This window comes from Lissotriton vulgaris, chromosome 11 (assembly GCF_964263255.1).
Source record: "Lissotriton vulgaris chromosome 11, aLisVul1.2, whole genome shotgun sequence".
In the NCBI taxonomy this organism is placed as follows: domain Eukaryota; kingdom Metazoa; phylum Chordata; class Amphibia; order Caudata; family Salamandridae; genus Lissotriton; species Lissotriton vulgaris.
The window spans coordinates 12,107,657-12,135,328 of NC_141699.1; the positions used below are offsets into that span (position 1 = coordinate 12,107,657).

The window sequence follows — 27,672 nt, forward strand, 5'->3', positions numbered from 1 at the left end:
TGTGGTCTGTGTCACTCTCTTCCTTGTGTGCTTCTGCCCTACAAGCCACTAACCCCTGCGGTCTGTGTCGCTCTAACCCTTGTGTGCTTCCCCACCACAAGTCACCAACCCATGGCCTCTGTGTCGCTCTCTTCCTTGCGTGCTGCCCCCTAGAAGCCACCAACCCCGATGGTCTGTGTCGCTCTCTTCCTTGCGTGCTACCCCTCCTACAAGGCACCAACCCCTGCTTTCTGTGTTGCCCTCTCCCTTGTGTGCTTCCCCTCTTGAAGCCACCAACCCCTATGGTCAGTGTCGCTCTCTCCCTTGTGTGCTTCCCTCCTACAAGCCATCAACCCCTGCAGTCTGTGTCGCTCTCTCCCTTGTGTTCTCCCCCTCCAAGCCACCAACCCCTGTGGTCTGTGACGCTCTAACCCTTGTTTGCTTCCCCCTACAAGCCATCAACTCCTGTGGTCTGTGTCGCTCTCTCCCTTGTGTGCTTTTCCCTTAAAGCCACCAAGCCCTGTGGTCTGTGTCGCTCTCTCCCTTGTGTGCTGCCCCTTAGAAGCCACCAACCCCTGTGGTCTGTGACGCTCTAACCCTTGTTTGCTTCCCCCTACAAGCCACCAACTCCTGCAGTCTGTGTCGCTCGCTCCCTTGTGGGCTCCCCCCTCCAAGCCACCAACTCCTGCGGTCTGTGTCGCTCTCTTCCTTGTGTGCTCCCCCCTCCAAGCCACCAACCCCTACGGTCTGTGTCGCTCTCTTCCTTGTGTGCCCCCCCCTCCAAGCCACCAACCCCTACGGTCTGTGTCGCTCTCTTCCTTGTGTGCTCCCCCCCCCTCCAAGCCACCAACTCCTGCGGTCTGTGTCGCTCTCTTCCTTGTGTGCTCCCCCCCTCCAAGCCACCAACTCCTGCGGTCTGTGCTGCTCTCTCCCTTGTGTGCTTCCCCCCTACAAGCCACCAAACTCTGCGGTCTGGTCTGTTTTACTCTCTCCACCTTGTAGCCTCCCCATCCAAGGAAAACAACCCCACCAAGTTCCTTTCTCTTTCATGTGCTTTCCCCATCCCGCCCTTAAAAGAGGCTTGTCAAGGCAATATTTTGAAAAGGTAAGACCTATAGGCTTTGGCATTGCTAGTTTCATTTTCTGATCTAAGTGGAGATTGGTAAATTAAAAAAAGAGCCAATTGCGCCCATTCTGACGCATGCCCCTGCCTTTATTCTTTTTAACGAAGCTGTGTCTACAAAAATGTATTGGTATAGCCAATAGATCAGGAAGGGAAAACACAACAGCCGGTTGGAATTGTAGGTGCAAGTTAATTTCGGTGGTAATGGAACACTTTTCGGTTTCTGGGGAAACCACTGATTTTCCAGCAGTCCTCTAGTTCGGGACCAATAAAAAATACCTACATCAAGCACAACTCCCCTCCTAGCGTTGCTCCATTTTATAAGCCTGTTTGATTCAATGTATGTGGTGTGTCCCCAGCCATCAAGAATCAACCGCGCACAGCCGCGCCCTGGACATTGCTGCAGAAAACCCACCCACCAGCAGATGGCAGGCGTGCGCCGCGAGAGACTCTTCTAGTGCAGGCCACTCTACAGCGACCTTGGACAGAGGTAAGTACAGCGCAGAGCGAGGTTCTCATGGAAACGCGCCAGATCCTAGAAGCAACGTCTCACCCAGCGAGCCCGACCCGCACATGAAATGCTTTTCACAAATTGGAAAGAATACGTGCAGGGCTTTAAGAGGGTTGAAAAAACAAGGGGACGGGAGTCTCTCAAAGGGTCGTGACCTTTGTCTTAAAGAACGTGGCTGAAACATGTACTATAAATCTCTCTGCTGCCTGACTGCCGTTTTACACCTCCCTTCTTCCTCTATCCTCACTCCAACCACTTTGGGTTTTAATTCTCTCTTTCTTTGTTTTTCCGCTTCACCCTGTCCTGTTTTCCCCTCATGCCCAGTGTACCCCGTTAACACAAGGAGATGATTTTTTATTTTTTATGTAAAGCGATTTTCTAAAGCGCGAACTTTACCCATGGTATCAGAGCGCTTTACATAAGAACCAGTCTCAATACATATGGATTTAGGATTACGTGCGTTACATAAAAGATACAAGCATGAAAAAAATTGCAAATGTACAAGTTGTCCAGTCACACAAGGAAGCGATACAAATGGATACTCTCTAAGCGTCACGTGGGATGGTAAAGAGTATAATGGTCTAATCTACAGCATATACTAGTGATTCGGATGGACGGAGCGCTGAAACTTTTCAGACACTCACCCCCAGTCACAGATCTGGGTTTAATCCATCATCGTTCTTTAGCTCACTCCACCACCCCAGTTCAGACCAGCCATATGCAAATCAGTCTGACCCTGTGCCTCATGGGAACAGTCCAGACCGAACTGCCAAGCCAGTCTTCCCTGGACCGGAATCAAGCATCCTAGGACCGGTTTCTGGCTATCAGCCGTCATCAGTCAGGCTAGCTTGAATCCAGCAGCAAAGTGAGCAAGGGACCCACATCTGGGCACACCCTGCCACACTTAGGGCGAACAAAGCAAACACAAGGAGATGATGGACGGAGCGCTGAAACTTTTCAGACACTCATTTCCTTGTGATTGACGTGTACCCTGTAATCATATCTCTGTAATCCTGTTACACCCCAGTTTCTCTGTCAATCTCACAGTTTATACTATATTCTCTCCCACTGCCTTCTCTCATTCCCTCACTTCCTTTGCTCACTTTTGTATTCAACACATGCACCTCTCGTTCTTGCTCCACTGTCTGACATTTTTACTGGCTGATGAGGGCTGAAAGCCCGAAACCGGTCCTAGGAATCCTAGGATGCTGGTTTCCAGGCCAGGGAGGTCCTGGCCGGGCAGTTCGAGCTGGATTGTTCCCATTGGGTGCAGGGTCAAGACTGATTTGCATATGGCTGGGTCCAAACTGGAATGACGTGGTGAGCAAAAAACGATGGATTTAGGCCCAGATCTCTGTACTGGGGTGAATGTATGACATTGTTCTACATTCTGTCCATCAATTGTTCTTTTTCCTTTCATAACAAATTGTATGCCCTCTTTTTAGCCAGTATAGTACAATAACTGAAATGTAAAATGACTGTGAGGCCTGAAAAGGGTCAGTCTCGCGTATTGCAGTTACTCGGATGGTGCATTGAGTGTTGGTGAAGCTCACAATCTATGATCACTCAGATGGTGCATTCGTTGTTTGTAAAGCTCACGGTCTGTGATCACTCGGATGGTGCATTGGGCGTTGGTGAAGCTCACAATCTATGATCACTCGGATGGTGCATTCGGTGTTGGTGAAGCTCATAATCTATGATCACTCAGATGGTGCATTGGGTGTTTGTAAAGCTCACGGTCTGTGATCACTCAGATGGTGCATTGAGTGTTGGTGAAGCTCACAGTCTATGATCACTCGGATGGTGAATTGAGTGTTGGTGAAGCTCCCGGTCTGTGATCACTCGGACGGTGCATTGGGCGTTGGTGAAGCTCACGGTCTGTGATCACTCGGATGGTGCATTGGGTGTTTGTGGAGCTCACGGTCTTAGATCACTCAGATGGTGCATTGTGGAGTGGTGAGGTTAACTCTCTCAGACGGTGCATTGGGTGTTGCTGAGGCGGATGGTGCATTGGGTGTTGTTGAAGCTCCCGGTCTTAGATCACTCAGATGGTGCATTGGGTGTTGATGAAGCTCACGGTCTGTGATCACTCGGATGGTGCATTGGGTGTTGTTGAAGCTCCGGGTCTTAGATCACTCAGATGATGCATTGGGCGTTGGTGAAGCTCACAGTCTGTGATCACTCAGATGGTGCATTGGGTGTAGGTGGAGCTCACGGTCTGAGATCACTCGGATGGTGCATTGTGGAGTGGTGAGGTTAACTCTCTCAGACGGTGCATTGGGTGTTGCTGAGGCTCACGGTCTGAGATTACTCGGATGGTGCATTGGGTGTTGTTGAAGCTCCCGGTCTTAGATCACTCAGATGGTGCATTGGGTGTTGGTGAAGCTCACGGTCTGTGATCACTCGGATGGTGCATTGGGTGTTGTTGAAGCTCCCATTCTTAGATCACTCAGATGGTGCATTGGGTGTTGGTGAAGCTCAATGTCTGTGATCACTCGGATGGTGCATTGGGTGTTGTTGAAGCTCCGGGTCTTAGATCACTCAGATGATGCATTGGGCGTTGGTGAAGTTCACGGTCTGTGATCACTCAGATGGTGCATTGTGTGTTGTTGAAGCTCCCGGTCTTAGATCACTCAGATGGTGCATTGGGTGTTGGCGGATCTCACGGTCTGAGATCACTCGGATGGTGCATTGTGGAGTGGTGAGGTTAACTCTCTCAGACGGTGCATTGGGTGTTGCTGAGGCTCACGGTCTTAGATCACTCAGATGGTGCATTGGGTGTTGGTGAAGCTCACGGTCTGTGATCACTCGGATGGTGCATTGGGTGTTGTTGAAGCTCCCGGTCTTAGATCACTCAGATGATGCATTGGGCGTTGGTGAAGCTCACAGTCTGTGATCACTCAGACGGTGCATTGGGTGTTTTTGCAGCTCACGGTCTGAGATCACTTGGATGGTGCATTGTGGAGTGGTGAGGTTAACTCTATCAGACGGTGCATTGGGTGTTGGTGAAGGTCATGGTCTGAGATCACTCAGATGGTGCATTGTGGAGTGGTGAGGTTAACTCTCTCAGACCGTGCATTGTAGAATGGCCTGACCTGCTGGCATAATACATTCTCAAGTAGTCTGACTGGCTTGTTTGGACAGTGGATGGATGGTTGGGCTCTCTTGGACGGTGCATTGGGGAGTGGATTGGCTACCTGTCTTGGATGGTGCTTTGGGGAGAGGCTGGGTTCACTCGTTCGGATGCTGCATTTTGAAATGGTCAGGCTCACTCTCTCTGACCTTTAGGGTGGATCATTGTGAAGTGGCCAGGCTTACTTGGAGGCTGCACTGTGGAGTGGTCACTCTCGCTTTCTTGGATGATGGTATTGTGAAGTGGTCACTCTCGCTTTCTTGGATGATGCATTGTGAAGTGGTTACTCTGGTTTTCTTGAATGACGCATTGTGAAGTGGTCACTCTGGTTTTCTTGAATGACGCATTGTGAAGTGGTCACTCTCGCTTTCTTGGATGATGCATTGTGAAGTGGTCACTCTCGCTTTCTTGGATGGTGTATTGTGGAGTGGTCACTCTCGCTTTCTTGGATGGTGTATTGTGCAGTGGTCAGGATCATTGTCTTGGATGGTGCATTGGGAGTGGGCAAGCTCATTCATTCAGACAGTGCATTGTGTAGTGGTCACTTTTGCTGTCTTGGATGGAGCATTGAGGAGTGGACAGGCCTACTGTCTTGGATGGTGATATTTCGAGTGGTCACTCTCGCTTTCTTGGATGGTGTATTGTGGAGTGGTCACTCTCGCTTTCTTGGATGGTGTATTGTGGAGTGGTCAGGATCATTGTCTTGGATGGTGTATTGTGGAGTGGTCACTCTCGCTTTCTTGGATGATGCATTGTGAAGTGGTCACTCTCGCTTTCTTGGATGATGCATTGTGAAGTGGCCACTCTCGCTTTCTTGGATGGTGTATTGTGGAGTGGTCACTCTCGCTTTCTTGGATGGTGTATTGTGCAGTGGTCAGGATCATTGTCTTGGATGGTGCATTGGGGAGTGGGCAAGCTCATTCATTCAGACAGTGCATTGTGTAGTGGTCACTTTTGCTGTCTTGGATGGAGCATTGAGGAGTGGACAGGCCTACTGTCTTGGATGGTGATATTTCGAGTGGTCACTCTCGCTTTCTTGGATGGTGTATTTTGGAGTGGTCACTCTCGCTTTCTTGGATGGTGTATTGTGGAGTGGTCAGGATCATTGTCTTGGATGGTGTATTGTGGAGTGGTCACTCTCGCTTTCTTGGATGGTGTATTGTGAAGTGGTCACTCTCGCTTTCTTGGATGATGCATTGTGAAGTGGCCACTCTCGCTTTCTTGGATGATGCATTGCGAAGTGGTCACTCTTGCTTTCTTGGATGGTGTATTGTGGAGTGGTCACTCTCGCTTTCTTGGATGATGTATTGTGCAGTGGTCAGGATCATTGTCTTGGATGGTGTATTGTGGAGTGGTCACTCTCGCTTTCTTGGATGGTGTATTGTGAAGTGGTCACTCTCGCTTTCTTGGATGATGCATTGTGAAGTGGCCACTCTCGCTTTCTTGGATGATGCATTGCGAAGTGGTCACTCTTGCTTTCTTGGATGGTGCATTGGGGAGTGGACAGGCTCATTCATTCAGACAGTGCATTGTGTAGTGGTCACTTTTGCTGTCTTGGATGGAGCATTGAGGAGTGGACAGGCCTACTGTCTTGGATGGTGATATGTGGAGTGGTGAGTCTTGTTTTCTTGGATGGTGCATTGTGGAGTGGTCAGTCTTGTTTTCTTGGATGGTGCATTGTGGAGTGGACAGGCTCACTTGTTCGGGTGGTGCATTGTGGAGTGGTCAGACTCACTGTCTTGGGTGGTGCACTGGGTAATGGTCTGGCTCAAAGCCTTGGGTGGTGGCTGACTCTCTCACACAGTGCCTTAGGAGCAGCCAGGTTTCGTCTTTAGGGCGGGTCACTCTGGAGTGGCCTGACCGCTGTCTCTCGAGGTGCATTCTGGTGTGGTTAGGGTCTATTGCTCCAAATGTGATGTGTGGAGTGGCCGACCTTGCTGTGTTAGATGGCGCACTGTGGAGCGTACAGGCTTGCTGGCTTGAATGGTGCATTTTGGGCTGTTATGAAACTGTTTCTAGGGCTGCTTTTCGTGCCCAGTGTGGCCCTGGGAGTTTACTACTAATGGCTGCCAGGTGTGGTAGCAGCTGTACATAGTGTACAAATGGTCAAGTGCTTGCTGTTGTAGGTCACAATTTCTGGTTCCAAGAAAGCTGTCTCTTACATTTAATACCATTTCATTGGGTGATAATAACACCTGTTATTTACTGCACTTACACATGGCAGAACAGTGGCACTAAGTAACATAAAACCAAGCTGTTGCTGTTAATGGTGTGTAATTTTCTGAGTGCTGAATGCTTTCCTCTCATTATCTCTATTTTCTCTCTGTAATCCCTGGCCTTTTAGGATGGTTAGACATCATTTATACTGTTTTTCTAAAACATTTGATGTGCTGACATTTCGGTGGGTTAAGTGGACACTATTATTAGGTCTGGGAGACGTGGTGTGTGTTAGGACCACTTCGGATACCTACAGTACAACCTTTGAGGAGACAGAATTCTGGAACTGCAGGGAAGCTGGGCCACTACGCCACCACCAGCCCCACCTCACCCATGCTAGCACTCAAGTGCCACACACGCTTCTACAGGGTAGCACTCCGTTCGGTTGCCACCTCGCGCCACAGGACGCCATACTACTAGCCTCAGGGTTTCTCCTACAAACTCTTACTCACAGGTGCAGAAGTCCAGCAGAGTCAAATGAAACAACCAAGAAGCCAGGTGGCTGTCAGATGGAAGCCCAAGGCTAGAAATATGGCGCCCTGACAATAAGTAGGGAGATTCCGACCCTACTGTGCACTAACTCGCGTTCTGGTGTTCTCGCTTCCGCTCGCCAACAGCACTTTCCACCAGCCCTAGTATATGGTGGTCACATCGAATGGATGAATGTGAAAATGAAAAGGTCCCTGTTCTTAGGTATTACAGTCGAGATGCTGGAAAGAAATGTTGTCCAGAGGCCAAACTTACTGACTAGAGATGTGGAACGAGGAAAACATCAAAATCAGAAACCAATAATCACAACATTTAGAAGAAATATTGGCAAAGCCAACTGCTGCACCAGAAGGTGTTCAAAAGATGAAGGGCCCGATTCACAAAGGTAAACTGAGATAAAAGTCTAACTTTACGTCTTTCGGTATTCGCAAAGGGCTTTTACGAGTAGTAAAGTTAGACTTTTGTCTCAGTTAAACTTAAGTTTCAGTTTTAAGCGTTACTGAGACCAAAAAGTTAAACTTAAGATCAAAACATAAGCTTAACTGAGAGAAAAGTCTAACTTTACTACTTGTAAATGCCCTTTGTGAATACCGAAAGACGTAAAGTTAGATATTCGTCTCAGTTCACCTTTGTGAATCGGGCCCATTGTCTATCTAACAGGATCTTAAGTTTATAATCCATCGTCAGTATCCTATGCATTATGTTTGTTTATTTAAACATTTGGCCCATGTACTCTGGACCCCTGATAACGGTCCATCTTCCAGAACCGGTTTATGATGTTGAAAAACCCAGAGACAACTATGTAAATAATTGTATGCCATTCTACCTACAAACTGTACAGCACAAGTGCCAAATAACAGTAAAACAATAAATGCACAATAGCATGACCTAATTAGGTAATTGTATAACTGCCATCAACAAACATTGGCAAAACCAATAAGTCTAGCATTGGCAAGCTGGAGTAATGGTTACATTTATTTTTATTTTCATTGCAAGCATATGCTATAAAGAAAAAAGGGAAAACATGATTCTGGCTAAATATGGAGGCCATATGCTTGTATGAAAAATTTTATACATAAAAATGTAACAATCACATACAATTTTGATAGCAGTGTGGTTGCATCTTAGCAGACAGGTGTACTTAGAACGTGTTTATAAACCTTTTTTCACAGAGAAATATGATTCTTATTAGCACAAAGAAAATGTATTTTTGGATTTGAAGTACTGTAACCTAATGACATAGGACCTTATTCACAAAGGTAAATTTACACATGTAGATTTACTAGAAATAAATTTACCTTCACACTTTTGAGTAAGTTTACTATTTTGGGCCATTCCCCATTTCAGAGTGTAGAGTTACTCAAAAGTGTAGATTTACATGTTCCCACCCACTGAATTCAAGGGGTGGAGTCTAATTTATGAGTGTAAAATCACTACTTGTAAGTTTTCACTTGTGGGCGAAGGTCTATGCCACTGGGGTGGAGATCTCCATATGGTAAAATATGGGGGAAAGTTAAAAAAAGATATTAAACTTAAGAAAAACAATTAGTTACAAATATTTTAATGTAAAGTTTAATGTAAATTAAAAATGTGTTTTAAATGTAGAAAAAATAAAAGCTACATAATCATTAACTTCAATTTAAATTAAAAAAAAGTATTATTTTGAATATGTTAGATGAAAATAATTTTTTTTGAGATTTGAATAAAAAAATCCCAGCTAAAGTATTTGTATTCAATATGCAAAAATATAGCATGTTATCTATAGACTCCTAATATATTAATAATAAACAAATAATAATGGTGAATATATATATATTTACAAAAAAAAAAATATATATATATATATACATATATACATATATATATATATATATATATATATATATATATACATACATACATACATACATACATATATATATATATTTACATTCAATTACGTTATTTTATATTTAAGAAAAGTTAATTTAATTTAACATTAGTTCCTATGGGCTATTATTTTAAGCCCCTGCCTCTTTATTTTATGGCAACACCAGCAGGGTGTTGCGGTACCAGTGGTTGGCGTTGTGTGGTGCTAGACAGCTGGAGTACACATACCACATACCACATACCACTGTTCTGGGTTGTATTTAGCTGTAGTAACTTTAGAAGTGCAGTTTATGACTAGCTGTGGGCTTACTCTTTTATGGTTGGGTGCATGTATCTTCCTAAACCCCTACCTTCACCCTACCTAACCCCCTCCATGCCCCTCCCTTAGCCAATCTAATTTAGTAGTAACTCCACCCCACCCGTTTCCAGTCACATTTACTACTAAAGTGTACGCCTACGTGTATGGTGAGTTCTGCATTTGGGCCGAGCTCTGTTCACATAAAAGATAAAAGGTGAAGGCATAAGCCCCATACATAGGCTTGTGCATAGCATTTTGTAGTGTGCTAGTAGTACTATTGTAAAACTACCAAACGTAGTACAAAGGGCAGTTTGTGAATAGACCTCGAGTTTAAACACACAAAAATGAATGAAAACACATTTTAAATAAGGAATGAAAAAATGTATTGGCAAAGTGCAGGTTTGTTTCACTTGTCCTGGCGGTCAAGTGCCCATGTTTTTAGCTGGATGAGTACATGTGCTCAAGAAGCAACTCATCTCTCAAAGTGCAAGAGAGCCAAGGCTGAAGGGGTCTGACCCACTGCCCCAAGCATGCTTTGATGGCCGGGAGTCAAATGTGAATGACATATGAATAGACCAGTGGATGAAGACGACTGTCCCCAGCCCTTTCTATTAATGTATATTATATGTATTTTTTACTTATCATTTTTTGATTAGCAAAGGATCACCAAACAGCTAAAGCTGTCAGAGCAGAAGACCTACTAAAAACTGCAATTCTTAGCCACAGTTCTGTAGGTTCCATTTAGAGCCAACAGGGGGTGCTCTTGTCTAATCTAAAAGTCACTGCTGCCTTAAATAGTTATAGAGAGCCACTCTGAATGTGGGTTTTTGCAGACTTTATCTCATAGACTTATGATTACATTTTCATAATTACTGTGATAATTCATGACATTCTGTAATCCCTGTATATTTGCCTGTCTCTAATTTCTTTATAATCGGCGACGTGTGACGCACCCAGCCGCCTATTATAAAGAAAAAACATCAGAAGTCAACTGTTATAAGTCATTACAGTTGACAAGCAGATATGTGTTTATTTTTTGCACTCCTTAGATAATTAGAGAAAAGCTAGAATCTTTCTGCATGTTTGTACACAATTCGAGCTATTATAGTTTTTTTTTAAAGTGATATCTATTGAACTGTTTCTAATATCTGTTTGCAACTATATCTAACAGGTTTTTCATGTGTTTCATTTTGCACTAGAGGTTTCATTTTTATTCTTCATGTTTACAAATATGTTTTCTCTTTCAAATGAAAGATTACACTCCAAGTTTGTGGGAAAAGTGATGATGTGACCATGTATTATATAGGATAAAGTACCTCCTTGTGTAGATGATAAGGATATTGCAAATCACCTCTGAGTTCCATAACCTTATTAACCTCTACATGGTTACGGAACACCTTGGTGACTTGCAATACCTTATAATGTATGGCCAGGGGTACGACATCCCTTATATTGTTATTATATTAGTACTTGTGGTAATACTTATTTAGCATATATTGTGAATTCTACAGAGGGAATTGTTAACATGTTCTGAAAACATACTGTTATCAGCTCAGTGGTACTCAGGTTATTGACCTTGGAAGGGTGACCGGCTATCTTGAATTTGGCAGAATGTAAGCCTTTGACCTGCAGATCTCGGAGCAGCTGCTTTACCCCACTGAGGTATCAGGCTACCTCAGGGCTTCATGCAGGATGACCTGTATGAAAAAGAGATATTTCCCAAGGGGCAGCTATAGGCAGTAATTAATCTGTAAAAAAAATAAGAACCGGGACTCTCGTCAGGGGCCGGCTTCACTAGCCAATTTCTCCTTTTAGCGCTGCCTAACACAGAACCAATAAAACCCTACAATTGGGAAGGGGATGTGATGTAATGGCCAGAGCTGGCGACCTCGGAGCTGGAGAACCAGGTTCGAGTCTTGGCGTCGGCTCAACACCCTGTGATTCTGGGCGAATCACTCAATCTCTCTGTGCCCATCAAAAACGAATGTGTCCTTAACTGGTGCTCAAGCACTGGTGTTGATGATTATGTGCCGGTGCTGAGTACTGGAAAACTCTGGCTCAAATTAAGCACTGGCTATAGGCCTGGTAGTGCTTGGAAAGAGTCTGTCATGTTAGGCTCGACAGGGATGGGTCAGAGTCAGTCACAAGGCCACATGGCTCTTGAGTTATATTCCTTATTTTTTTTCCGTTTTAGAGCACCATTGGGTCATCTAAAGAATGGTAGAGGCAGTCAAATGTCCCACTTGATTGGACACATAGCATTAGTTCATATCTCAGGTACGGTAGGGCCGGGGCTTCGACAGTCATTAAGCAAGCGCTGTGAGACTATTGCAGGTGACTCAAACAAAACAGAATAATAAAAATAAAATACAATGAGAATGTGGCATGGAGTGACTGGTGCACCCCTGGGGGCAGATGAAGAATCTAAATATGACAAAAAGAGGGCGAGCGAGAGCATGCTGGGAACAAGAGCAAGAGAACCTAGGGAGTGTAGTCCAGTGCAATGGTGGTGCCCCATCACATAGACCGCGTCAGAGCAACAGGTGGACCCATCTGTGACGTCATGCCTGGTTCTTGGGAGACAGATAACGCCCTGTCTGGGGGCGTAGTGGACTAATGCGCCCACTGTAGGGACCTGTGTGTGACCGCATGGTCAGGTTCAAATACCAGGGGGCCCACTCAAACTTTCATCCTTCTGAGGTCGATAAAATGAGTACCATTGAGTTGGGTAACAACAAACATCTGTCATTCAGCGCCAAGATGCCCTTCGCGGTGAACGTGCGCTTTACAAATACAATGCTATGGCAGGTGGGAAATCTTGATGCCACATGATAGCCGCCAGGCTCGGACTGGCCTGTGAGGACCACAAGCCCCTCCCCCCCCCCCCCCCCCACAGAACCTACCTCCAGGACAGGTTCCTCTTGCTCCACTTGGTGCCGGGGGTGGTGGAGCGCCTCCTCCTGGCGCCCTCCGACTCTGCCAGGTCAGGCAGGGAGCAGCGCGGCGTCTTCATCAACCCCACGGTCTGCTCATCTGTGTGTCAAGAAAAGAGCACGTCATGACGTCAGCCAGGCTGTCACAGGTGAAGGCGGCCAGAGCAGCGGGGGGGCGACCTTATATTTAATGAGTGGAAACAAAACACTCATTCTGCACCCGTTAAATGCTTCTGTGCTAGATTGTTGTAATTATCCCTGCTTCTAGCTCAAAAAAATCCAATCACTGAAAACATATTGATCCAATCAGCCTCTTTCATTTATGACATTCTTTTTTAAACGGAGAAAGTACTGTTTTTTTACAAGGAATTATTATTAAACTGAACTACAAAGAATTATTATTAAACTGAACTATATATGACCATACTAAATAAATAGTGGAAAATAAACACAATTCATTCAATCTCACAAACATGACAGACATCTCATTATAAACAGACTATCTCATAAAGCAAAATAAAATATTCACCCAAACAAATCATAAAAAGTTTACACTAGTTGTTTGTCCTTTATCAGTTTTTTTGATAGGAAGGCATAAATATGAACGGATCATTTTAATTTGTTTATTTGCAGGCAGATTCAGAATCAGGCAAGTGCAAGGGGAGATCCTATTGATAGGAGGTTTCTTTATTCAGTAATTGTAAGTATGAAGGTTGTTTGTTGATCGTTTTTTATTGTTGTGTGCACAGAAAATACCTTCCTTAGAGAGAGGTCAACATGTTTTGACCCAGTGGTTAACTTGTCTGGTCTTCATCAGGGCCACACAATGACCAACTGCTTGCTTACATCGACGTAAAAAAGCACCCGAAAGAGCAAAAGGCTTTATCCAACCCTTCCTTCCCTGGACCTAATTTCGCTCTCCCAGACAAGATAATGATAAATACTTCTATGCCTGTCAGTTGGTCAGACCACCATATGATCCGTTTTAGCATTAAACTACCATCAAAAGGAATCAAGGCAAATTACATCAACAAAAACCCAACTCTTAAAAGGCCACGGGGCAAGCTAAAAAACCCTGGAAATAAAACAATATTTGATACAACCTGCTTTGTGGACTCGACTACGCTTGAGACGAACTACCCACACTACAACAAATCCATTGTAGATATCCTAGATAAGGTAGTCACACTAAAATAATCAAGAACAAGCCTAGGAACTGTGCACCGTGGTTCACAGAATCCTCAAGGGAACTAAAGCTAAAATGCAGAAAACTGGAGAGACAATGGAGGCAATTTTATGAGGATAAGGATAAAATAATATTAAAACTGGCCTTTGAGGAATATAAGTCAGAAATAAAAAAAGCAAAAGCATCCAACCTCTACTCCACTATTCTGGAAGCATCCAACAACTCTAAGAAAGTTTTTGAGTTGGCAAAAGAGCTAACCACCCCTGATTGTATAAAACAAACTATTATGCCCTCACAAGAATTATGTGACAGCCTCTCAGATTACTTCCACGAAAAAATTGATTGGATTATAACAGACATACAAAATAAAAATTTAAATAAACTTAACCAAAACAAAAAACCTGATGTAACGATCAGAGAGCCAGATCGAATCCATAACCAGTCCATCACAACAAAAAAAGCCTAGAAACAGTTGCCCTGTTAGATGATATTAAGGTCAGAGACCTGGCCTTTTGAATCTTCTCAGGATCTCCTCTAGACCCCACTCCAGTAGGAATATGGAAAAATAGAGAGAACAAACTTTTCACCGATCTTCGACTAATCTGCAGTCAATCACTCAGTACCGGGATGGTGCCAGCAGCCGCGAAGACGGCACTGGTAACTCCACTCCTGAAGAAGCCCCAGGCAGATAGTCAAGAGCCAAGCAACTTTCGCCCTATCTCAAGGCTCCCCTTCCCAATGAAAATATTAGTAAAATACCTTAGTAAGACCATAGCTAACTTCCTTGTAGAAAACAATCAATTAGAACCAGAAGAGATGGGCTTTAGACCTGGCCATGGAACAGAGACTGCATTGATCATGGCCACGAAAGAAATAAGAATGCGAGTTGACAGAGGTCAAACTACACTACTGATCCTGCTAGACCAATCCGCAGCGTGCAACACTGTCAACAACCAATCCCTGATCAAACGCCTGCAAGAGATCAGTGCGAGAGGTACTATGCTTAACTGGCTGAAGTCCTCTCTAGCAAATACACTACAGGACATGTAATTTCCCCCATTTACCTCGCACTATAAAGAAATTGAGCCCTGAGCCCCATACTGTTTAATATATATCTAAAACCACTGTTAACACTGTTAAAATTGTTTGGAACATCAGTGGTAAACTACAGAGACGACCCACAATTAATAATGTCCCTGGACAAATCCGACCCTACCCAAATGAATAATCTCTACGTCTGCCTTAAAAAAATGTCTGAATGGTTGGATGACATCATGCTAAAATGTAATGGGGACAAAACTGAATTCCTATGCTGTCCCCCGTCGATTATACAACAACTGCCAAGCAAATTCTGGCCATGAGCAAACAACCCAGACCTGGGCACACCGCGCCCAGTTCGGACCCTGGGTAGTCAGTTCGACAGTACACTCTCAATGGATTCCAAGGTCAACAAAACAGTAGGCATATGCCACAGACTAGTTAGGAATCTGAGAAAAATAGCCTTTCTGCTCCCCCAACCCTACAGGAAACTCGTGATACACACCTCAGTATTGAGCAGACTGGACTACTGTAAGCCACTGTTACTAGGTAGCCCAGATTATCTCCTCAACAACTCCAAAGGATCCAAGTACTTGCGGCCAAACTTGCTCTAAACAAAGGGAGAAGGGATTCCGCTACGAAAACCTTAAAATAATTACATTGGTTGCCAGATAAAGAAAGGGGCATTGTTTAGGCCATGTGTATCACACACAAGATCATAAATAATATTGGACCAAAAGCCCTTCAACAAATAATTAAACCAGAAGTACCAACACAAACCTTAAGGTCATCTAAGGCTGGCCTTATGTCGATTCCACCGTTTAAAAAATACGATACGGAGGCAGAACCTTCCAGGTCCAGGCTGCTCAACTCTGGAACAAACTCCGACCCTCCCTAAGAACAAATACTAATTTATTGAGTTTCAAAAGAACCAGAAAACCTGGCTCTAACCCTGAAAATAGATGAATATCAGAAATTACTCACAAACTAGAACTGATAGGATAGGATAAGATAATATTTATAAAGCGCACTTATACCCAAGGGTGTCAAGGCGCTAAGCGAACAGGGAGGAGAGAGAGCACAAACATCCAGCTGGGAGACAAATAACCAGGTCTTGAAAAGTTTCCAGAAGACCAGAAGCGCGTCTGCCTTGGAAATGGAAGGGGGCAAGGAGTTTCAAAGTTTGACAGCTGCAACAGAGAAGGAGCGACTTCCCCATTGGGACTAGCAAAATCTGGGAGAAACCAGTGTTTTTAGAGAGGAGGATCTCAAGGTCCTCCCTGGAGTGTACCACTGAAACGTGTTTTTTAAGTATGACGAACCATTGCTATGCATGGCCTTGTGCACCAAATTCAGAACCTTGAAGGAAATGCGCTTCCTGACGAGAAGCCAATGCAAGGCTTGAGTTCCTTCCGATGCTAACTGATACTTCGGGATGTTAAGAATCAGCCTTGCCGAAGCGTTCTGTCCAACCTGAAGCTTGTTTAGGGATCCTATGTTGATATGAAGGCACAGAGCGTTGCAGTAGTCCAGCTGGATGGTGACTAGTGCGATAATAGTGGGCCGGTGTAGTTCCGATGGAATATACGGTGGTACTTTCCTCAGGATTTTCAAACTGTAAAAACAGGTGTTGCCTGTACGGTTAACCTGGGCATCAAGGGACAGACCCTTGTCGAAGATGAGCCCCAGATTTTTTGCAGTTTTGACTGGTACAGGAAGGGGACTGTAATCTGCAGCCACCAGGCATTAGACCAGATGGAATTCTGTGGTCCAAACACTAGCGCCTCGGTTTTCTCCTCATTGAGTTTTAATGACTTGTCCTTCATCCAGCGTATGATGCAGGACATACATTGATTACACTTTTGGGCAACCAATTTCAAATCATTGGATATAGAAACAATGATTTGTGTGTCATCCATGTAGGAGAGTACTTGGAAACCGAACGATCTCACCAACTCTGCCAGGGGGTCATATAGAGGTTAAAAAGAGTGGGGCTAAGTGAAGATCCCTGGGGGATCCCAAAGGGATGGCCAAAGGCCTTTGCTTTAAAGCCTCCACAACTGACACTGTGCGTTCTGCCGGGTATGAAAGAGTGGAGCAGCCGAAGGCCCCCCACCCCCAGTGACTCCTGCTTTCCGCAGTCGCTGAATCATGCGCACTAGAGAGATGGTATCGAATGCTGCCGAGAGGTCGAGCAAAATCAGCACTGCAGATCCGCCTTGGTCAACCTTCGTGCGGATACAGTCAGTGGCCGCTACCACGGGGGATTCAGTGCTCTGACTAGCACAAAATCCATTCTTAGAGCTGTCAAGGATTTCCTGGGATTCAATGTGTTTCATCAGCTCAACATTGATACATTTTTCCAGGATTTTAGCCGGGGTGGGGAGAAGGGAGATAGGTCAAAAGTTGTTCAACTCTGAGGGATCAGCGTTTGTTTTTTTTTACGAAGGGGTGAGACAATTGCTTCCTTCCAGGTGGCTGGGTAATTGCTGGCCATGAGTGTGTTATGGAAGACCTTGCACAGGAAGTTGGCTACTAAGTCCGGGGCAAGTCTGAGTGTGGAAGGCATACAAGGGTCTGAAGGAGCTCCGGACTCTCGGTCAAGTAAAAGGTCCTTGGTTTGTAGAGCTGTGATTAATGGAAAGAAGGACATGGCCTGCTTCCCAAGAACCTGGCCAAGCATCCCCTTAGATGGGTCTTCAGTTTTCCCTTTGGCTACCTCTGTGATAGGTTCATCCTCTGCAGTTGGGGTGAACTTAATAAAGATCTTAAGAACTTTCTCCTGGAAGCAGAGTGCTACTCTGTCACAGAAGTCTTGGGAAGGGTTCAAGAGCTGTGTCCCAGGGGGCTCAGCAATCTCCTTTATGACTTTGAATAGCATGCTGGTGGAATTGTTTGCTGACACTATCTTATCAGTGAGAAAACAGGATTTGGCCTGAAGGATGGTGTGTTTGTAGTCCTGCAGGACGTTTTTTGCTTGGCTTTTTCCCTTGGGCAAGGGGCAGCAAGCCATTTCTGTTTATGCCTACGGCAATGGCGCCTGATAAGATGTTTCTCTAATTAGCCACTGACAGTTACCAGTGCCAAGATGCCTGCTAGGTGATAGATGCACTTTACAAAGAATAAGTTATAATAATAATAATCTTCACAGTATCTTGCTTGCAGTGAAGTGGAGCCATCGGGTCAGTGAACAATCTTCGTATGCAGCGTCAGGCTCTGGGGCATATAGTTAAGACTCAGCCTTCAAGTACAGCAGGATGAGTTTCCATTCCACCCTTCTTTGCTCACACTGTCTCAACTTCTCTCTCTCTTTCTCTCTCTTCCTTCCTCGCTCCCTCTTGCCTGTTTGGCCCACTTTCTCCCTTTCCTTGCCTCTCTGCATACCTGCTTCTCTCTTTGTTTATGCAGCATTATGTCTCTCTCTCATTATGTGTCTCTCCCTCTAAAGACCTTCCTGCTGTGAAGGGGCTGCAGCCCTTGGTCGCACTAGTATTTGCAACTAAGAGGAGATCCCAGATGATGAAGCTTGCCCCCTCGGTGGGTGATGGGATTCCGGCCTCCTAAATAGGACTCCTTCCATGTTCTCACTCTATATTCGTGTCAGTATCATTTGTGCTTTCAAATTGCTCCTTGGAGGAGTATTATAGACCCACGGATTTCATATGTTTATAATAGTATTGAAGTGGGGATTGTGTCCGTGCAGGTCTTTAAACTTTTCCCAGAGACCCTCTATTACCTGGTGAGTTGTTTTGAGTTTACTGATCTTCCAACATGGTGGCTTGAATACATACATTCCAACATACGTTCAGTGTAATGATCTTTTGACATGTTGCATTCACACTGACCTTTCAACATGGTGGTGTGCGTACAGATATTGCAGTAAGGTGGTGCATGTTTGGATGGTCTAACATGGAGGCGTTCTTCCTGATCTTTCAACAGGTGGTGGGTGCACATGTGTTCCAACATTACCTTTCAGCTATGTGAGCTCTGTGGAGTTGCCACAAGCCTGGCTACATCCAACCAGTTTGAGTTTGCAGTGATCTGTTCAGGGCGCGTAAACACCTCTCCCATGGGTACCATTAATGTCTTGGGGGTCAGAGACAACAGAATATAGCATAATTTGTGAATGGCGTGATTGAAGCATGGAAGGAAGACACAGGTGTTCTTTTTTGCTTCTCACGGCTGTGGAAGTAAATCCCTTCTGAGTCTTACCTAGCACGCCCGTCGCCTTCAGACCCCCAAACTGCTGCATGGCTTTGATGGCCTTCATCAGCTCCTCCTGGGTCTGCAGCCGCCCGCTGACCGGGTCCGGTGGAGGTAGGTACCCGAACCTTGCCAACCAGTCCTGGTGGAAACAAGGAATCAAAACACACAGACGTTAGTGCATTGTCCGGCCCTGCCATCATAAATACCATGGAAGTCACACACCCTGTCTACTCCCACTGGTCAAATTTACCAAACCCCAGTTGACTGTCCCGCCTAGCAGTACGAGAACCATGAAGCACGCAAAGTGCCATCAGCTGCCCCCGTTGGTCATCTCTTTGGCCATTCAGATACCCCAAAATGACCCTTGCTCCAGTTATATACTTGGTGAAATATTGACAAAAATGTAATGGTGAAATGTGTTGCCTTCCATGGAGGGGTGGACAGAGCATCATAAAAAGCCCGACCTATTTTCATTAAGTGCAAAATCATCTTCCCCAGGAAGTGTTCAGGTAGTGAGTGAGGCCTTGGATTCTCCCTCAGTAAAATGCAAGAAAATGGGACACATTTTGGATTTTATAGCAATGAATTTGCTACAAAGCATTCATTTTTTCATGTTGCTCTGAAGGGGAACTTACTAAATGTGTCTATTCGTTTATGGTGCGTGAAAGGAATCTGATCATTCCCGAAGGTGTTGGGGGTGGTAAAATGCGACTAAAACAACACATTTCTTTTGTTCAATTTCCCCAAAAAATGACTTAAAACCATAGGTTTAAAGGTGTCTCGAATCATTTAGGTATACTGCTTGACATGGCCTCTCATCATGTTCAGTGACTTCTGCCTTCCACCTCCCTTTACTTTCCCATCCTGTCTTTATAAATATATTTTAGGTTCTAACTCTGAATCAACTTGAAGGTAAGACAATGAAATGCCACCTAGAACTAACTACTTGTCGATGAGTAGGTGTTATTTACACCTGCGAATGGAAAAAACTCTTTGTGAATCAGGCCTACAGTGTCACTAGGGGGCATATTTACAAGGGCTTTATCTCTGCTTTTTTGGCTTACAAAGCCAAAAAAGCGGAGATAAAACCAGCGCCCTATTTACAAGAGGGTGCAAACATGCATAATCACATGTTAGCACTCCTTTTCCCAACGCCTCCCTTTGCATCTCCAATGAGATGCAAAGTGGGCGTTACTGGGCGTACTCCAGATGGACTACCTTGCAAATATCGCTGATGTTTACATCGCAATATTTACAAGACAGACCACATAATTTTAGCACACGTTAGATTTTGGAACGTCTGCTAAAATCCTGATTTAGCCATCCCTAACATAGGGGGTGGGTGGGTCGTATCAGCATGGTTATTGCCTTTTTGCAGGGAACATCGCTGGGAAACCAGCGATGTTTCCTGCAAAAGGGCGATAACCTCGCTATCTCTGGAACTTTTATCGCCCTGGAGAAATGCGTTGTTAATAACGCACTACCAGGGCGATAAATTCCAGAGATAGCCTGTGATAATATTATTATCGCTAAGCACGGCCAGCGATAATTATCGCAGGCCGTTGATAATATGCCCCTAAGTTAGGCACTATAGCTATGGCTCATTTTAGCCAGATATTACATGCTCAGATATTCGCGCTACCATTCAGGTTACAGAGACCTTAAGGTTAAGCCAGAAGGATTGTCCATAAGGCTGCACCAATGTTTTTTAAAATGTATTTGCATTCTCTGAGTTAACATAAAGAAACAGAGAAAGACAGACAACAATGTTATTTATTTGAGAGTTTTATATGGCGCTAGCTGGACCCGAAGGCATCAGAGCGCTTTACAGCAGTAAATGTTCACATCAAAGATACAAAGTCTATGCAGAGCTCAATTGCGGGCATGAAGCTCAGAGCATCAATACTCATTTTGTATGAAACTTTTTGTCGATTCCACCGCCTTCAAGTTGATGCAACAATGCAAGAGTGCGCCTCCATCCAGCCTGCGAGGCCGGGGTATGTCACTTATAATCATCATGTCGTTTTTCGTGGTGTCAATACTATTAGCCTGATTTATAGTTTGGTGGATGGGAATTTACTCTGTCGTTGCGATGGATTGAAGCACTCCATTGCTCTGAGCAAGTTATCGCCTGCCGAGCTGAGAGATGTTTGCCGGCCCAGTGGAAGGAAGTTGGGTGGTAGGGGGCAACACCAGAGACAATGGAAGTCAGGAGAGTGGGTGGGTGGGGAGGAAGGAAGGGTCGTGGTTGGAAAAGGGCAACACTACGGACAATGGAAGAGGCGGAAGGAGGGTGGGTGGGTGGTACTTGGCAACGCCAATGACAATGGAGCAGAAAGGAAGGACCGTGGGTGAGTGGTAGCGGCAAAACCACTGCGAACTGAAGGGCAGCAAGGCGGGTGGGTCAGTGGGAGTAGCATCACAGGGAATGGAATGGAAGGAGGGGTATGGTGGGTAGGTGTGAGCGTCCAGCAACCTGGACAACGGAAGGGAAAACGGGCAGGTGGGAGGAACCTTGGAGTTGGTACAAGTACACCAGGGAGCCAGTTAAAAAAGATGCAATTTGGTAGAGTCATTAAACACAAAGAAAAAAGTAGCACCTTAAAAAAGTTCCATTGATAAGACACAAGTAAGGCATCTCTGCCCCATGGGGTTGGACTAGCACACAAAGAGGAAGGAAGCCTACTCGACAGCTAACCAATAAGAAGCAAGCAAATGCAAGTGGCAATGAAGTCAACCAATGGTAAGCAAAGGGTGGTCTCTAAGTCCACTCACAGCAAACAATATGTCTCTCCATAGAAAGCGCATGCACTGCCTTAGGCGAGACCTAAAAAGTGCTTTAAAGACAGTTCTATTTTTGTGTAAGACTAGCACTAAAGAGCTGAAACACTGGGTCTGATACTTTTCAATTAAAAATACCTTATAATTCTAACCTTGGTTTTATGTGTCTCGTTTGTGGGGTGAGGTTAATGAACATACATATAGAAGTAAGGCGCAAGGACAGTTCGAGTCATTTCAAACCGCTGAATTATGACGGCACCACAAGTGGACACAAGCGGGTGAACACCTGACGAGCAAAGGGTCATCTTGACCGGGTCCTGGAATCCTGGCAAAGGAACTGGTATGATGCCGCAAAACTCATATATTGTTTGAGCCTCCTGTTTACACATTCATGGCTCATTATTCAAATGAATAGCATATGCACCTCAAAACTCCCCAGGCAGAATCTGTGGGGGTTCCTTGCATCCCTGATTCTCGGATGGGGAGTTCTCCAGTCCTTGGCTCAGACAGGAATAGCTGTCTCTTTCAGAGCCTGCAGGTTGTACCCAAGGAGAACCAACCGAGTCCTTGGGGGGTGAATTCCCTTGGCACCCGGCCGCCCATCTACACCCATCTGCAGTCCTTCGAAAGCCACCATGGTTGGAGACGACACCCATCAGGATAGTGGCTTCCCCAGGCTTTCCAGAGATTGATGGGAAGCCTGGGACCAAACCAGAATGAATGGTCTTTTGGGTTCCTCTTCTGTTTTGGCCAGGTGTGATAAGCAACACCTGTTTCTAGGTATTAAAAAAATACTTCAGGGAAAGGGAAAACTAAGCACCTGGATCTGTCTAGTAGCCTGACCACACAAGCAGCCTCATCATTACTAATGAAGCATGCAGGCTTGCTAGCAATTAAAATCTCTAAATAAATGCTGCTGAAGGATAGCGTGACCAAGGTTGGCTTTTGAAAAATAAATCTTTGGAAATTATTTTAATGTATTTTAATATATTTAAATTAATTACATATTTAATTTAAATTAAGTTAGTAATGTAAATGTATTACTACTGACATTTCGCATACAGGCAGAGTTCTCCACTACTGGGGCAGAGATCTCTCTTTGGTAAGGTATAGGGAAAAAAATGTAAATAAACATTACAGTAAAATACATTTATTTATGTGTTTATTTTAAATGTCGAACAAAATAAAAAATGCTACATCACTAGTGACTTAATTTTTAATTAAAGGTTGAATTAATTTAAATGTATTACATTAAAATCAGGATTGAATGTAATTTTAAAGATTTATAAAAAAACATCTTCATTACAATGTTTATATTTACTCGTATTAAAAATGTCAAACAATATGTAAATAAATCATTTAAATACATTTATTTATGTGTTTATTTTAAATGTCGAACAAAATAAAAAATGCTACATCACTAGTGACTTAATTTTTAATTAAAGGTTGAATTAATTTAAATGTATTACATTAAAATCAGGATTGAATGTAATTTTAAAGATTTATAAAAAAAACATCTTAATTACAATGTTTATATTTACTCATGTATTAAAAATGTAAAACAATATGTAAATAATTAATTTTAAACAATGTTTTAAATTAAATTACAGATATTTTTAAATAGAAAAAGGTTTTCAAAATATTTTACCATAAAATTATATTTCTTTTTACTAAGATATATTTTTTTTAACATGAATTTAAATATATTTATAAAAAGTTGAAATAAATGTATTATTTTAATGTTTTTTCCTATTGGGTTCTATTTTATGTCATTGCCTCGTTATTTGTTGGGGAGGGTGTTGCAGTACCCGTGGTTGGCTATGTGTAGTGGTGGACCTACTCCAGGTCAGAGCTGGAGTAGATTTACTCCTGTGTTGGGTGTTTTTGGCTGTAGTAACTTTAGATGTGCAGTTTGTGAATAGCTCTGACCTTATTCTTTTGTGTGTAACTGTATGTCCTTTCCTAAATACCCTCTTAGCTCTCTGTATAGACTTCCTTACTCCTCCCTAGACCCCTCCCATGTAGTGGTAAGTATTCCCCCTTTTCCCCCACTACCCTGGTCCCTGCCACATTTACTGCTACGACGTAAACTTACAAGCGTGAGGCTCTCGCCATAGAGAAGATATAAGAAGTGGAGATTTACACTTGTAGGTTTGTGAATAGCATTTTGTGGAAAGTAAGTCGTGCTACTGTAGTACCAGTTTACCCACTACAAAAGGCAGTGTTTGAATCTGGCCCTACGTTTTGGGCCCATATGTCCCGGCACACAATGAGGCTGCGTGGCAGCGGCACGGCGCGTGCCGAGGACACCAGCCTTTGCCGCAGACCGCAGACGCAGGAGAATCACTACAAACTCACTGAAGAAAATAAAAGTAACGATAAAAGCCAGTGAAAGACTGTAGAGATGGAATGTACCATAAAGCTTTATGTTTCATTTCAAGCCATTTAAAAAAAAAATCAACAGAAGAATAGCGAAGGCGGTAAGAGGGCACTGACCAGCCCCCCCCACCCCCCCCACAGACCCAATAGGTAAGGTTGGGGCCCACTCAGACATGAAATCCATTCCCAGCCACAGACCAGGAGGTCTGAGCAGCCCTAATTGTTTTCTCGGAAGGTGACCTTGTTTCCCGCCCCCCCCCTGCCTTGTAGCAGCTCCCTGCCCCTCCCCCGCTGCCCTCAGGTGATTATGCGCCTCCATATTTCATGCTTGGTGGAATACCCATTTATTGCAAGTCTCAGAGGCGTCCGTTTAGTGCTTCAGTGTGGAGCTGGGATGGCATTAGTCATCGCACCCTGGGTCCTTCAAAGAGATTCAGTCACACAGAAAGACACAGACACGCACACACCGGCACGCACATGCACGCACACTCACACACACGGCTTCAACGAACGCTGGGGCTTGCACGTTCTCACATACACACCCACACACACCGACACACACATGCATGCACACTCACACAGCTTCAACATACGCTGGGGCTTGCGCGTTCTCACATACACAGCCACGCACACACAAACACCGCGACACGCACATGCACGCACACTCACATACACAGCTTCAACATATGCTGGAGCTTGCACGTTCTCACATACACAGCCACGCACACACACACCCCAACACACACATCGCACACTCTCACACATGGCTTCAACATACGCTGGGGCCTGCACATTCTCACATACACAACCACGCACACACACACACCCCGACACGCAGACTCACACACACGGCTTCAACATACGCTGGGGCTTGCACGTTCTCACATACACAACCACACACATACACACACCCCGACATGCACATGCCCGCACACTCACACACACGGCTCCAACATATGCTGGGGCTTGCACGTTCTCACATACACAACCCCACACACATGCACATGCCCGCATACTCACACACACGGCTTCAACATATGCTGGGGCTTGCAACGTTCCCACATACACAACCACACACACACACACATCCATGCAGGCACACAAAGCAGTTGCAGAGACTCATAAGGACGCACACATGGCACGCACATGACGCGTTACATCCACACAGGCAAACGGACACATAAACAGGCAAACACACAACAACAAAGACACACTCACATATAGGCAAAGTTGAAGACATACAGGCACACACTGCTGAATGCACATTCACACATCCAGCCATGTAGGCAGATACATATGTATACACATATTAACACTCATGCATACTCACACCCATGAGGACATATTTTTATTTTTTTATTTTTTTATTTTACAGAGTTTTATATAGGGCAAACTTGACCCAAAATATTGGGTATCAGAGCGCTTTACATAGCACCCGTTGCATTACATGAGGACGCATTCATTTTTTTTGTTAGGCACGGGAAGATTAAGTTATTTGCCCAGAATCACAGAATGTTCAGCGACATTGCCGAGACTCGAATCTGGTTCCCCAGATTCGAGGTCGATTGCCCTAGCCGTTAGGCCAACTCCTCTCCCCATATGGTTACATACAGACTGTGGACCCCGATTTAGAAGTCGGCGGAGAGAATACTCCATCACAAACATGACATATATCCAGTCCACCGTTTTAAGATCCCCATAGGATAGAATGTGATCGTAATACGGCGTACGGGATATACATCATGTTTATGACGGGGTGTTCCCATTCGCCGGCTTCTAAATCAGTCTCTGCGCCTCTCTGTCCATCCGTCTCTTTCTCTCTTGCTCGCACACACAAGCATGCATGTAAACAAACAAACAGAAGGTCACAGACTGACACACACACACAGACCCAAATGAGGGTGGACCAGTGCGTAATTTGAGCCAGTGGTATCCAGTGTTCAACACCAGCACTTTTCATGAGCACCAGTTAAGGACACATTCATTTGCGGGGAGATTAAGTGATTTGGCCAGAGTCACAAGCTATTGAGCCGGCCCACAGACTCGAACCTGGTTTCCCAGCTTCAAACTCGGCCACTCTGGCCGTTATGCCACATCCTCTCCCCACTTAATGATTAGTAGTTGGTTCTGTCTTAGGCGGCGCTAACAGGAGAAATGGGCTGGTGCAAGCTGCCTCATGGCGAGACCCCAGCACTTACTGTTTTACAAATTAACCACTGGGGTGGACATATATTCAGGGTGCCTTACTCAGGACACACACATGCGCCCATGCACAGGTGCAAAAGGGCACACTGAGACAGCTGTATGCTTTCGCACATAAGCAACTACATGCACACCTGTACACGTGTCTGTGCAAACACACACAGCTGAGCACACATAGACACAATCATCCTCCCTTAGAGTTGGTGGTGCCCTTGCCTGTAACTCCCCTCACCTGTGCTACCAGGAGGGGGCGCTCTCTCTCTCTCTCTCTCTCTCTCTCTCTCTCCTCCCTCTCCTCCCTCCCCCCCCCCCCCCAAATCAGGGCACTTTTGAACTTGTAAATAAATGCTGTATAAATATATTGCCTGCACTTCTAGGCACTGCTGCAGTACCCGTGCTTGCTGTGCCATCCGACGTGGCGCGCGTCGCCATCACATGTGCCACCTCTGGTTTGCATCTGTGCAGAACAGACACGTTTGTGGGGGGACATCAGACGTGCCATGGGACCCTGATTGCTTCAGAGGAATCACCTGCGACACACGGGCCCCGCTTCGGCGATCGATTGGACGCGCGCAATAGCGCCTAATTCGATCTAGGCGCTCGGCGGCTCAGGGGAAGTCACTCGTTCTTAATTGTGAAGGAGGCTGCATCCTGGGAGCGCCTGACAGCGTCGGTGTCACGCATGAACGTCCAGAAGCCCCAGGGGACGAGCAATGGAAGCCATCCATAACGACAAAGGCAACGAACCGAGGCGTCTGGGGATCCGGGCCCCTCTCGGACAGGAGGGGGCCAAGGGCACTCAGGGGCCTGTCCCATGGTGCATCCTTGAGACAGCTGCTCCCCAGACCCCAAACTGTCACAGAAGACTTTACACTCTTCACTGCACCTGTCACTCGCGTGAGGAAACACCACTGCAAAGAGCTGGACATCCCCAGCCGCGGACACTGGGTCAGAACTGAGGGAGCCCCCTCCCCTGACCACAGAGAGGCTTGTCTGGTGTTAGCCAAGAGCCAAGACCCCATGAGTTTACGACAACTACAGCTGTATGTAATGCAGCAGAAAAGAAAAAGACAAACATATACCTTCTATAGCATGAACATTTTTGGATACAAGTATATAGATAAACACAAGAACTTTACAACCCCTTACCAGATCCCTTGGTCTTACACTGCATCAAATGTGAACGTGCTTTTAGGTCTAGGTTTTGACAATAAAGCCGTCAAATTGACTTTTTGTTAACAATATGAGAAGAGTTGGTTCCACCTCTTTCATCTAATGGCTTTCTTTGACCAGTCTATTTCAGCCATTGGCTGGAGACTTTGTCAATC

At 45.0% G+C, this 27,672-nt stretch overlaps 1 protein-coding gene across 1 annotated transcript in view; it reads right to left on the reverse strand.

The window, feature by feature from the left end:
* MMP17 (matrix metallopeptidase 17) overlaps positions 1-27,672 on the reverse strand; it is a 201,134-nt gene that overhangs the window by 64,975 nt on the left and 108,487 nt on the right. The window contains exons 2-3 of the mRNA XM_086944694.1: positions 18,989-19,121; positions 12,523-12,652 (exon numbers count right to left, since the gene is read on the reverse strand). Coding sequence (XP_086800820.1) covers positions 12,523-12,652; positions 18,989-19,121 — 263 coding nt within the window. The remainder of the gene's footprint in view (positions 1-12,522; positions 12,653-18,988; positions 19,122-27,672) is intronic.